Source organism: Gobio gobio (assembly GCF_949357685.1).
Source record: "Gobio gobio genome assembly, chromosome: 19".
Taxonomy (NCBI): domain Eukaryota; kingdom Metazoa; phylum Chordata; class Actinopteri; order Cypriniformes; family Gobionidae; genus Gobio; species Gobio gobio.
Genome location: NC_137112.1, coordinates 905,001 through 917,789, shown reverse-complemented (window position 1 = coordinate 917,789; position 12,789 = coordinate 905,001). Strand labels below are relative to the sequence as shown.

General features: G+C 34.8%; 1 protein-coding gene across 1 annotated transcript in view; it reads right to left on the bottom strand.

Moving 5' to 3' along the window:
• Positions 1-8,508, bottom strand: part of LOC307142878 (nidogen-1-like) — a gene marked incomplete at its 5' end in the record, with an annotated part of 61,550 nt that extends 53,042 nt beyond the window's left edge. Inside the window, one exon of the mRNA XM_079844047.1 lies at positions 8,320-8,508. Coding sequence (XP_079700173.1) covers positions 8,320-8,508 — 189 coding nt within the window. The remainder of the gene's footprint in view (positions 1-8,319) is intronic.
• Between the last annotated feature and the right edge of the window lie 4,281 nt (positions 8,509-12,789).

Here is a 12,789-nt window from a genome sequence, read left to right as displayed (position 1 = left end):
TCTTGCATATCTAGCAAGCAGAATACAGAACACACACACACACACACACACACACAAAATACACTGCATATTCTGGCACATTGCAAGAAAAAAAGATCGCACATTTTGCATATTGTGATAAAAACACGTTGCATATTGGAATAAACAAATAGCATATTATTGCACATTGCAAGAAAAAAATTGCATATTTTTGTATATTGCAATAAAAAAATTGCATATTTTTGCATATTGCAATAAAAAGTGCATATTTTTGTATATTGTTCTAAAAAAGTTGCATATTTTTGCATAGAGCAATAAAAAAGGTGCATATTTTTGCACATTGCAAGAAAAAAAGTTGCATATTTTTGCATATTGCAATAAAAAGGTGCATATTTTTGTATATTGCAATAAAAAGGTGCATATTTTTGTATATTGCAATAAAAAGGTGCATATTTTTGCATATTACAAGAAAAAAATGCATATTTTTGTATATTGCAATAAAAAAGTTGCATATTTTTGTATATTGCAAGAAAAAAGGGTGCATATTTTTGTATCTTGCAATAAAAATTTCATATTTTTGTATATTGCAATAAAAAAGTTTCATATTTTTGCATATTGCAATAAAAAATTGCTTATTTTTGCATATTGCAATAAAAAGGTGCATATTTTTGTATATTGCAATAAAAAGGTGCATATTTTTGTATATTGCAATAAAAAAGTTGCATATTTTTGTATATCGCAATAAAAAAGTTGCATATTTTTGTATATTGCAATAAAAAAGTTGCATATTTTTGTATATTGCAAGAAAAAAGGAGTATATTTTTGTATGTTGTAATAAAAAAGTTGCATATTTTTGCATATTGCAAGAAAAAAGTTGCATATTTTTGCATATTGCAATAAAAAAGTGCATATTTTTGCATATTGCAATAAAAAAGTTGCATATTTTTGCATATTGCGATAAAAAAGTTGCATATTTTTGCATATTGTGATAAAAAAGTTGTATATTTTTGCATATTGCAATAAAAAGGTATATATATTTTTGTATATTGCAATAGAAAAGTTCATATATTTTTGTATATTGCAATAAAAAAGTTTCATATTTTTGCATATTGCAATAAAAAATTGCTTATTTTTGCATATTGCAATAAAAATGTGCATATTTTTGTATATTGCAATAAAAAGGTGCATATTTTTGTATATTGCAATAAAAAAGTTGCATATTTTTCTATATTGCAATAAAAAAGTTGCATATTTTTCTATATTACAATAAAAAAGTTGCATATTTTTGTATATTGCAAGAAAAAAGGAGTATATTTTGGTATATTGTAATAAAAAAGTTGCATATTTTTGCATATTGTAATAAAAAGGTGCATATTTTTGCATATTGCAAGAAAAAATGGCATATTTTTGTATATTGCAATAAAAAAGTTGCATATTTTTGTATATTTCAAGAAAAAAGGTGCATATTTTTGTATATTGCAATAAAAAATGCATATTTACATTTACGCATTTGGCAGACGCTTTTATCCAAAGCGACTTACATAGCATTCAAGGTACACAATATACATTTTGTCAATTTTTGCTTTCCCTGGGAATCGAACCCACGACCTTGGCGTTGCTAGCGCCATGCTCTACTGTTTGAGCTACAGGAAAGCATATTTCATATTTTTGTATATTGCATATTTTTGCATATTGCAATAAAAAATAGCATATTTTTGCATATTGCACTAAAAAAGGTGCATCTTTTTGCATATTGCAATAAAAAGGTACATATTTTTGCATATTGCAAGAATAAAAGTTGCATATTTTTGCATATTGCAATAAAAAGGTGCATATTTTTGCATATTGCAAGAATAAAAGTTGCATATTTTTGCATATTGCAATAAAAAGGTGCATATTTTTGTATATTGCAATAAAAAAGTTGCATATTTTTGTATATTGCAAGCAAAAGGTGCATATTTTTGTATATTGCAATAAAAAAGTTGCATATTTTTGTATATTGCAAGAAAAATTTGCATATTTTTGCATATTGCAATAAAAAGGTGTATATTTTTGCATATTGCAAGAAAAAATTGCATATTTTTGTATATTGCAATAAAAAAGTTGCATATTTTTGTATATTGCAAGAAAAAAGGTGCATATTTTTGTATATTGCAATAAAAATGTCATATTTTTGTATATTGCAATAAAAAGGTGCATATTTTTGCATATTGCAATAAAAAGGTGCATATTTTTGTATATTGCAATAAAAAGGTGCATATTTTTGTATATTGCAATAAAAAGGTGCATATTTTGTATATTGCAATAAAAAGTTGCATATTTTTGTATATTGCAATAAAAAGGTGCATATTTTTGCATATTGCAATAAAAAGTTGCATATTTTTGCATATTGCAAGAAAAAAGTTGCATATTTTTGCATATTGCAAGAAAAAAGTTGCATATTTTTGCATATTGCAAGAAAAAAGTTGCATATTTTTGTATATTGCAATAAAAAGGTGCATATTTTTGCATATTGCAATAAAAAGGTGCATATTTTTGCATATTGCAATAAAAAGTTGCATATTTTTGCATATTGCAAGAAAAAAGTTGCATATTTTTGCATATTGCAATAAAAAAGTGCATATTTTTGCATATTGCAATAAAAAAGTTGCATATTTTTGCATATTGCGATAAAAAAGTTTCATATTTTTGCATATTGTGATAAAAAAGTTTCATATTTTTGCATATTGCAATAAAAAGGTATATATATTTTTGTATATTGCAATAAAAAAGTTCATATTTTTGCATATTGCAATAAAAAAGTTTCATATTTTTGCATATTGCAATAAAAAATTGCTTATTTTTGCATATTGCAATAAAAAGGTGCATATTTTTGTATATTGCAATAAAAAGGTGCATATTTTTGTATATTGCAATAAAAAAGTTGCATATTTTTCTATATTGCAATAAAAAAGTTGCATATTTTTCTATATTACAATAAAAAAGTTGCATATTTTTGTATATTGCAAGAAAAAAGGAGTATATTTTTGTATATTGTAATAAAAAAGTTGCATATTTTTGCATATTGTAATAAAAAGGTGCATATTTTTGCATATTGCAAGAAAAAATTGCATATTTTTGTATATTGCAATAAAAAAGTTGCATATTTTTGTATATTTCAAGAAAAAAGGTGCATATTTTTGTATATTGCAATAAAAAATGCATATTTACATTTACGCATTTGGCAGACGCTTTTATCCAAAGCGACTTACATAGCATTCAAGGTACACAATATACATTTTGTCAATTTTTGCTTTACCTGGGAATCGAACCCACGACCTTGGCGTTGCTAGCGCCATGCTCTACTGTTTGAGCTACAGGAAAGCATATTTCATATTTTTGTATATTGCATATTTTTGCATATTGCAATAAAAAATAGCATATTTTTGCATATTGCACTAAAAAAGGTGCATCTTTTTGCATATTGCAATAAAAAGGTACATATTTTTGCATATTGCAAGAATAAAAGTTGCATATTTTTGCATATTGCAATAAAAAGGTGCATATTTTTGCATATTGCAAGAATAAAAGTTGCATATTTTGGCATATTGCAATAAAAAGGTGCATATTTTTGTATATTGCAATAAAAAAGTTGCATATTTTTGTATATTGCAAGCAAAAGGTGCATATTTTTGTATATTGCAATAAAAAAGTTGCATATTTTTGTATATTGCAAGAAAAATTTGCATATTTTTGCATATTGCAATAAAAAGGTGTATATTTTTGCATATTGCAAGAAAAAATTGCATATTTTTGTATATTGCAATAAAAAAGTTGCATATTTTTGTATATTGCAAGAAAAAAGGTGCATATTTTTGTATCTTGCAATAAAAATGTCATATTTTTGTATATTGCAATAAAAAGGTGCATATTTTTGCATATTGCAATAAAAAGGTGCATATTTTTGTATATTGCAATAAAAAGGTGCATATTTTTGTATATTGCAATAAAAAGGTGCATATTTTGTATATTGCAATAAAAAGTTGCATATTTTTGCATATTGCAATAAAAAGGTGCATATTTTTGCATATTGCAATAAAAAGTTGCATATTTTTGCATATTGCAATAAAAAGGTCCATATTTTTTATATTGCAATAAAAAGTTGCATATTTTTGCATATTGCAATAAAAAGGTCCATATTTTTTATATTGCAATAAAAAGTTGCATATTTTTGCATATTGCAATAAAAAGTTGCATATTTTTGCATATTGCAATAAAAAGGTCCATATTTTTTATATTGCAATAAAAAGTTGCATATTTTTGCATATTGCTATAAAAAGTTGCATATTTTGTATATTGCAATAAAAAAGTTGCATATTTTTGTATATTGCAATAAAAAAGTGCATATTTTTGTATATTGCAATAAAAAAGGTGCATATTTTTGTATATTGCAAGAAAAAAGTTGCATATTTTTGCATATTGCAATAAAAAAGTGAATATTTTTGCATATTGCAATAAAAAAGTTGCATATTTTTGCATATTGCGATAAAAAAGTTGCATATTTTTGTATATTGCAAGAAAAAAGGTGCATTTTTTGCATATTGTGATAAAAAGTTGCATATTTTTGCATATTGCAATAAAAAGTTATATATATTTTTTTATAGTGCAATAAAAAGATGCATGTTTTTGTATATTGCAATAAAAGGGTGCATATTTTTGTATATTGCAATAAAAAGTTGCATATTTTGTATATTGCAATAAAAAAGTTGCATATTTTTGTATATTGCAATAAAAAAGGTGCATATTTTTGTATATTGCAATAGAAAAGTTGCATATTTATGCATATTGCAAGAAAAAAGTTGCATATTTTTGCATATTGCAATAAAAAAGTGCATATTTTTGCATATTGCAATAAAAAAGTTGCATATTTTTGCATATTGCAATAAAAAGGTATATATATTTTTGTATATTGCAATAAAAAATTGCATACTTTTGCAAATTGCAAGAAAAAAGGTTCATATTTTTGTATATTGCAATAAAAAAGTTTCATATTTTTGCATATTGCAAAAAAAAATTGCTTATTTTTGCATATTGCAATAAAAAGGTGCATATTTTTGAATATTGCAAGAAAAAAGTTGCATATTTTTGCATATTGCAATAAAAAAGTGCATATTTTTGCATATTGCAATAAAAAAGTTGCATATTTTTGCATATTACAATAAAAAGGTATATATATTTTTGTATATTGCAATAAAAAGTTGCATATTTTTGCATATTGCCATTAAAAAGTTGCATATTTTGTATATTGCAATAAAAAGGTGCATATGTTTGTATATTGCAATAAAAAAGTGCATATTTTCCATATTGCAATAAAAAAGGTGCATATTTTTGCACATTGCAATATAAAGTTGCATATTTTTGCATATTGCAATAAAAAAGTGCATATTTTTGTATTTTGCAATAAAAAATTACATATTTTTGCATATTACAATAAAAAATTGCATATTTTTGCATATATTGCGATAAAAAAGCTTAGCATATTCTTGCATATTACAAAAAAAAGTTACTTAAAGCACAAAAACAATGTTCATAATTACAGTTTCCATCAATAAAGGGATCAATAAAGTATAAAACAAGTAAATATAAAACAATAGATTTCAACTTTAACTGCAAAAAAGTTTAAATGACATTAAACAGACTTTTGATTGTTGAATCTTGTCTAAATTATAAAAAAGTTGAAAATTGCTTATCTTATTTTGATGAGAAGTAAAACCATGTTGTAAAATGGCAATTGATCATATAATATTTTACAGTGTATTATTTATCTGAATGAGAATCAGTGGTTCTTGCGGTAAATCCCAGATTAAATCAGCGTCTCTACTGAAGACGGCTCTGCACACGGTTAGATGTTTTCCTGCAGGAACAGACACAACATCTCATCTGACGCCTCATAAACCAGCACTGATGTTTCTGTGATCACACTTGAAAGGCTGTTGTGCCACTTAAAGTCTGTGTGTTTGTGTGTGTTAAAGCTTTTCTTTAACGAGTTTCTCAAAGGGAAACGGCAGGGGAGCAGCTCGACCTGTGAGGAGAAGATCAGCTTCCATCGGAGCAATCAGACCAAACAAAACCCTCACACATGACAATAGTTCTGTTACAGGTCCAGACGGGCTCCTCGGGGTCTGAAGAACAAAGACAACCCTGATAACCCTGAGCGGAAGGAGGGATCTAAACACGAGCACACCTCAGGGATCGGCTGGAGGAACGTGGTTTTTCAGGGGTTAGTTCCAGTGAAAGGAACTCTTAATGCTCCACCAAGACATTTTGGACAATTTCATGCTCCCAACTTTGTGGGACCAGTTTGGGGACGGCCCATTCCTGTCCAGTGCACAGGCTGCTTTAAGCGCTGTATAAATGAAGGAGGCAATCGATGTCCGATCAGACCAGGTCTAATCCCGAACTCCCGCTGGGTTTATTGTGCTGGAGCAGGTAACAGGGCAACCTTTGTCATGTGGAATGTAAATGCTGTTGGGAATGAGTGGATCTCAGTGGGACGGGGGGAAGCGCTTATAGAAACCCTCGGGCTAAACGGCATCAAGGGTTAAACACCACAATCACACAATGGCACGCCTGTCTCCTGAAACACTCACAAAAGAACTTCTGGACTTGTGTTTCTGAGAGCTAGTGTTTCTGAGGCGCCCCAAACACAGGGAGGGATTCATCACTCCTACAGGACAGCCGTCTGAGAAACATCCTGACAAACATCAGCCAACTGGGATCAATACTGGGACTCTACTGGAGGTTCATCACATGAATATAGACAGAGGAAAGAGTTTGGGTAAACACTCGGGACTTATAGAGTCACGGCAGGACGGACGCCTAATGTAAATATTTAGGTCTCTCTCCACTCTTCTTTCTCAGTGGGGGGTTTACTGTAGAAACAAACTGAGAGAGGGAAGGAGGGAGAGAGAGAGTGTGTGTGTGTGTGTGAGAGAGAGAGAGAAAGAGAGAGAGAGAGAGAGAGAGAGAGAGAGAGAGAGAGAGAGAGAGAGAGAGAGAGAGAGAGAGGTGCCCCTTTTTCATATCACATATTTTATTAATCATAAATTAGGTGTCATTTGAAAGCTTACAAATTCTTTCAATTCTTCCAGCGGGCTCCTCCCCTAGTGGGCGTGTCAGGTTTCATATCACAAAATTTACTTTATCTACTTTATAATCAAAACTCGTATTGTCAGGAAGGTCTGAGACTCAAGGGCTATTTTTGTGATATTTGGACAGAAATGTATTAATTTGTTACAGGAGAACGCAAAATATTCAATGTGATGTGAACCCACGTGTGTCAGAGCAACAGCGACGCTACTCTCGCCGGCGTCACATATGGACAAAAGCCGTTGGGTTTAAAAAATGATTTAAAAATTTAAACCCAACGGCTTTTGTCCATTAAACTCAACGGCTTTTCTGTCATATCTGACCCTAATATGAGTTGAAACAACCAAAAATTTTTTTTAAAGTATAGTGACAATAACCACTATTTCACAATAATTTAGATTTCACAATTACACAACAAATAAACCTAACGCAGAAATAGCCTAGCCTATTGTTGTTCAAATACGTGCTTGATTTAATCGAATATATATCTTCAGTAACTGTGCTAAAGTGGGTTAATCAACATATAAATGATATTTTCAAAGTTTTAAAAAGTTTTAAAAGTGCAGCAGCAATATTTTTATCTGGCGCGAAAGTCGCGTTAACCATAGCAACAGCGGTTTTTACGAATGTCGACATTCAGGAGAATGCTAAATATTAAATATGATGTGTCACCCGGGGGCTAAACAAAATCAAATTTTTGTGATATCAACTTCGCAGCTGGAGCACAACTTGGTGAGACATATGGCTTTGATTGTATTGTATTAGAGTAAAATTTTTTATAAAATATGAAATAAAGTACAGTACATTTTATTTACAGTAAATTTAAACTTTCATAACTTTTTCACATACATCATATTTTAAAGTGCCTGCTTTAAAACAAGACCAAACATATTCCAAAGCATTCTTGAAGTACACCCATTTCAGTGCATATTCTCTAAAACCGGTGGGTTATGTAATTTTTTTTGCAAATCTCAAAAAAAAAAAAAAAACTGTTTCCAAATCGATCCGTGTAGAAATAACTCGTTTCATCTCGGGGACAATTTTTACGATTTCCCTTCATTCATTGATCAACTCGTGTCTGATTCAGACTTTATAGGATTTTTCTTTCATTTGAATTATTTACTAATCATCTTTGGCAATATTAGAGGTGAAAACACGTTATAATTATTAATATTTTTGCATTAAAAATGCGCCAAAAGTTGAGTGACTCACGTATAGTTTATGGAAGTTCCCTTTGAAGAAGTACAGCGGCTGCTCCAGCTCCAGCTCCCGAACCGAATCAGTGGCGGAGCTCAGAATCCTGTCGCCGAACCGGGTCCCGTAATCGAAGAGCTGCTCGCGGGTCAGACTCTGGACCGACACCAGCAGCGCCAGCAGCGCGACCCCGCACAGAACCATCATGAACTCTATATGCGCGGTTATAACGGCTCGGTGAGCGCCGGCGCTGAGCTCCAGAGGTGCGGGGCGAGTTCATGCGGAGGGCGGAGTTGATGGAGGAGGTGGAGGAGGCATTTACATCCCGAACCCCCGGAGGACGAGAACAACAGCTGAGGTGGGGGTGCTCGGAGTCTGGACGATTCATTCTACACACACACACACACACATGTCCTATGTATGTTCTCAGAGAACATATGTGTGTCAGAGCAACAGCAACTATACTCTCGGTTGTTTCAACCCATGTTTGGGTCAAATATGAACAAAAGCCGTTGGGTTTTAAAATGTAGGCTATTTAAAAATTTAAACCCAACGGCTTTTGTCCATTAAACCCAACGGCTTTTCGGTCATAGCCTATTTGACTCAAAAGTTAAAGTATAGTTATGAAAACCACATCAACAAACATAAAAACAGTCGCCACTATTGCACAAGAATTTACATTTCACAATTACACAACAAATAAACCTAAGTTGTTTAAGACGAACGCAGAAATAGCTTATTGTTGTTCAAATACGTGCTTGATTTAATTGAATATGAGTAGGCTAATCGTGCTAAAGTGGTTTAATTCAACATATAAATGACATTTTCTACATTTTTAAAAGTGTGTCAGCGATATATTCATCTGGCGCGAAAGTCGCGTAACCATAGCAACAGTGGTTTTTTTTATGAAAATCGACAAAACACAACTACTGTCGTTATTCATTACTTAATTAATTTATATTTTACAACTACTTAAAAAATGAACGAGTGTTACTCATTTTAACAGCGGACTAATCAAAGGTTTACATGATGCAAAAAAACTAAAAAGTTCAACTTTCGGCTGTATTATTAGTTGACTGCTTTTCTAAAGCATGTTTGTGAAACACAAAAGCTGTGTGTGTGTGTGTGTGTGTGTGTCCCACCCTGTCCAGATGTGAGCCGCCTCTGCCTGAGGGTGCACTTCTAAGGGCACTTAAGTGGCTATTCTTACTGCAGAGGTCATCTGTTCATGCTCGACCGTTTGATAGAGTTCTGCAGATCTGTCACGCATTTCCACACCAACAGGGAACGTTGTGTCAAGGTTCTCTCAACGTTATGAACAAACGTTCTTCCAGTAACATTAACAGAACGTTCATTCAACGTTATCTGGTTTTTAATAACGTTCTCAAAACGTTAGCACACTAACATTATTTACATGGAACGTTTTTCTAAAAGATTTTACTTGAACGTTTGTCTAACGTTTTTTAAATGTTACTTGTATCAGAACATTCAAAAGTAACGTTCCCATGACGTTTAAAACGTTCCGAAATCATAATGGGAACGTTAGTTAAACATTCTTCGCACATGTTTTTGTCAGCTGTGTCTCAGCAGAGGCATTATTATGTTCCACAGCCTCACATCTGCAGAAAACTACAGGAATGTGTGTGTGTGTGTGTGTGTGCTCGACAGATTCCACAGGCGTCCAGAACGGCTCATTGATCTGATCACCTCACACACACACACACACACACACACACACACACACACACACACACACACACACACACACACACACACACACACACACACACACACACACACACACACACACACACACACACACACACACACACACCCTCATCACTTCTGCTGTTGTTCTGGGTGTTTCATCATCGCCCTCTGCTGGAGACGCGTGACATCACAGACAGACACGTGATGAGAGGAATGTTTCTCCACAAAACAAATCAATAAATATTCAATTATGTTTGGTTTTGATTTTAGGACGATTAATATTGATCTATTTTTTATTAAGAATACAATGGGAACATTTGCTTAATTGTCATGAAAATGTTACTATTTTTTATTTTTCTAGTCTTTAAAAAAAAATTCTAATCAACTCACACACACACACACACACACACACACACACACACACACACACACACACACACACACACACACACACACACACACACACACACACACACACACACACACACACACACACACACACACACACACACACACACACACACACAGCCCCTGCCCCTAAACCTACCCATCACACACACACACACACACACACACACACACACACACACACACACACACACACACACACACACACACACACACACACACACACACACACACACACACAGCCCCTGCCCCTGCCGCTAAACCTACCCATCACACACACACACACACACACACACACACACACACACACACACACACACACACACACTGCCCCTGCCCCTGCCCCTAAACCTACCCATCACACACACACACACACACACACACACACACACACACACTGCCCCTGCCCCTAAACCTACCCATCACACACACACACACACACACACACACACACACACACACACACACACACACACACACACACACACACACACACACACACACACACACACACACACAGCCCCTGCCCCTAAACCTACCCATCACACACACACACACACACACACACACACACACACACACACACACACAGCCCCTGCCCCTGCCCCTAAACCTACCCATCACACACACACACACACACACACACACACACACTGCCCCTGCCCCTGCCCCTAAACCTACCCATCACACACACACACACACACACACACACACACACACACACACTGCCCCTGCCCCTAAACCTACCCATCACACACACACACACACACACACACACACACACACACACACACACACACACACACACACACACACACACACACACACACACTGCCCCTGCCCCTAAACCTACCCATCACACACACACACACACACACACACACACACACACACACACTGCCCCTGCCCCTAAACCTACCCATCACACACACACACACACACACACACACACACACACACACACACACACACACACACACACACACACACACACACACACACACACACACACACACACACTGCCCCTGCCCCTAAACCTACCCATCACACACACACACACACACACACACACACACACACACACACACACACACACACACACACACACACACACACACACACACACACACACACACACACACACACACACACACACACACACACACACACACACACTGCCCCTGCCCCTAAACCTACCCATCACACACACACACACACACACACACACACACTGCCCCTGCCCCTAAACCTACCCATCACACACACACACACACACACACACACACACTGCCCCTGCCCCTAAACCTACCCATCACACACACACACACACACACACACACACACACACACACACACACACACACTGCCCCTGCCCCTAAACCTAACCCTCACAGGAGACTGTGCAGTTCACTTTCTGTGAAAAAAAACTAATTCTGGGATTTATAAGCATTTTGAAAAGTGAGGACATGGGGAACGTCCTCATATTTCACCCTCTTTTTGTACAACCCCAAATCAGAAAAAGTTAGGGCTAGTAATGAGCTAAAATGGTTAAATAATGATGTGATTTGAAACAGGTGATGTCAACAGGTGATTGTAATTATGATTTGATACAAAAGCAGCATCCAAGAAAGGTCTAATCCTTTAGGAGCAAAGATGGGCCGAGGATCGCCAGTTTGCCAACAAATACGTGAGAAAATTATTGAAATGTTTAAAAACAATGTTCCTCAAAGAAAGATAGGAAGAGATTTGGATATTTCACATTCAACAGTGCATAACATAATTAAAAGATTCAAGGAATCTGGAGGAATTTCAGTGCGTAAAGGACAAGGGCGCAAGCCTAAGCTGAACAACCGTGATCTCCGACCCCTCAGGCGGCACTGCATCAAGAATCGTCATCATCTAGAAGCCATATCACCACATGGGCTCAGGACTACTTTGGCAAACCTTTGTCAAGTACCACAATACGTAGTTACATCCACAAATGCCAGTTAAAACTGTATGCGCCAAAAGGAAGCCCTATGTTAACAGTGTCCAGAAGCGCCGTCGACTTCTCTGGGCTCGAGGCATCTGGGATGGACCATCACACAGTGGAAACGTGTACTGTGGTCAGATGAAGCAGTATTTGAGGTATTTTTTGGGAGGAATGGACGCCGTGTGCTCCGGACCAAAGAAGAAAAGGATCATCCAGACTGTTACCAGCAACAAGTCCAGAAGCCAGGGTCTGTCATGGTATGGGGTTGTGTCAGTGCCCTTGGCAAAGGTAACTTGCACTTCTGTGAAGGCTCCATTAATGCTGAAAAGTACATCGAGATTTTGGAGCATAATATGCTGCCTTCAAGAAGACATCTTTTCCAGGGACGTCCATGCATA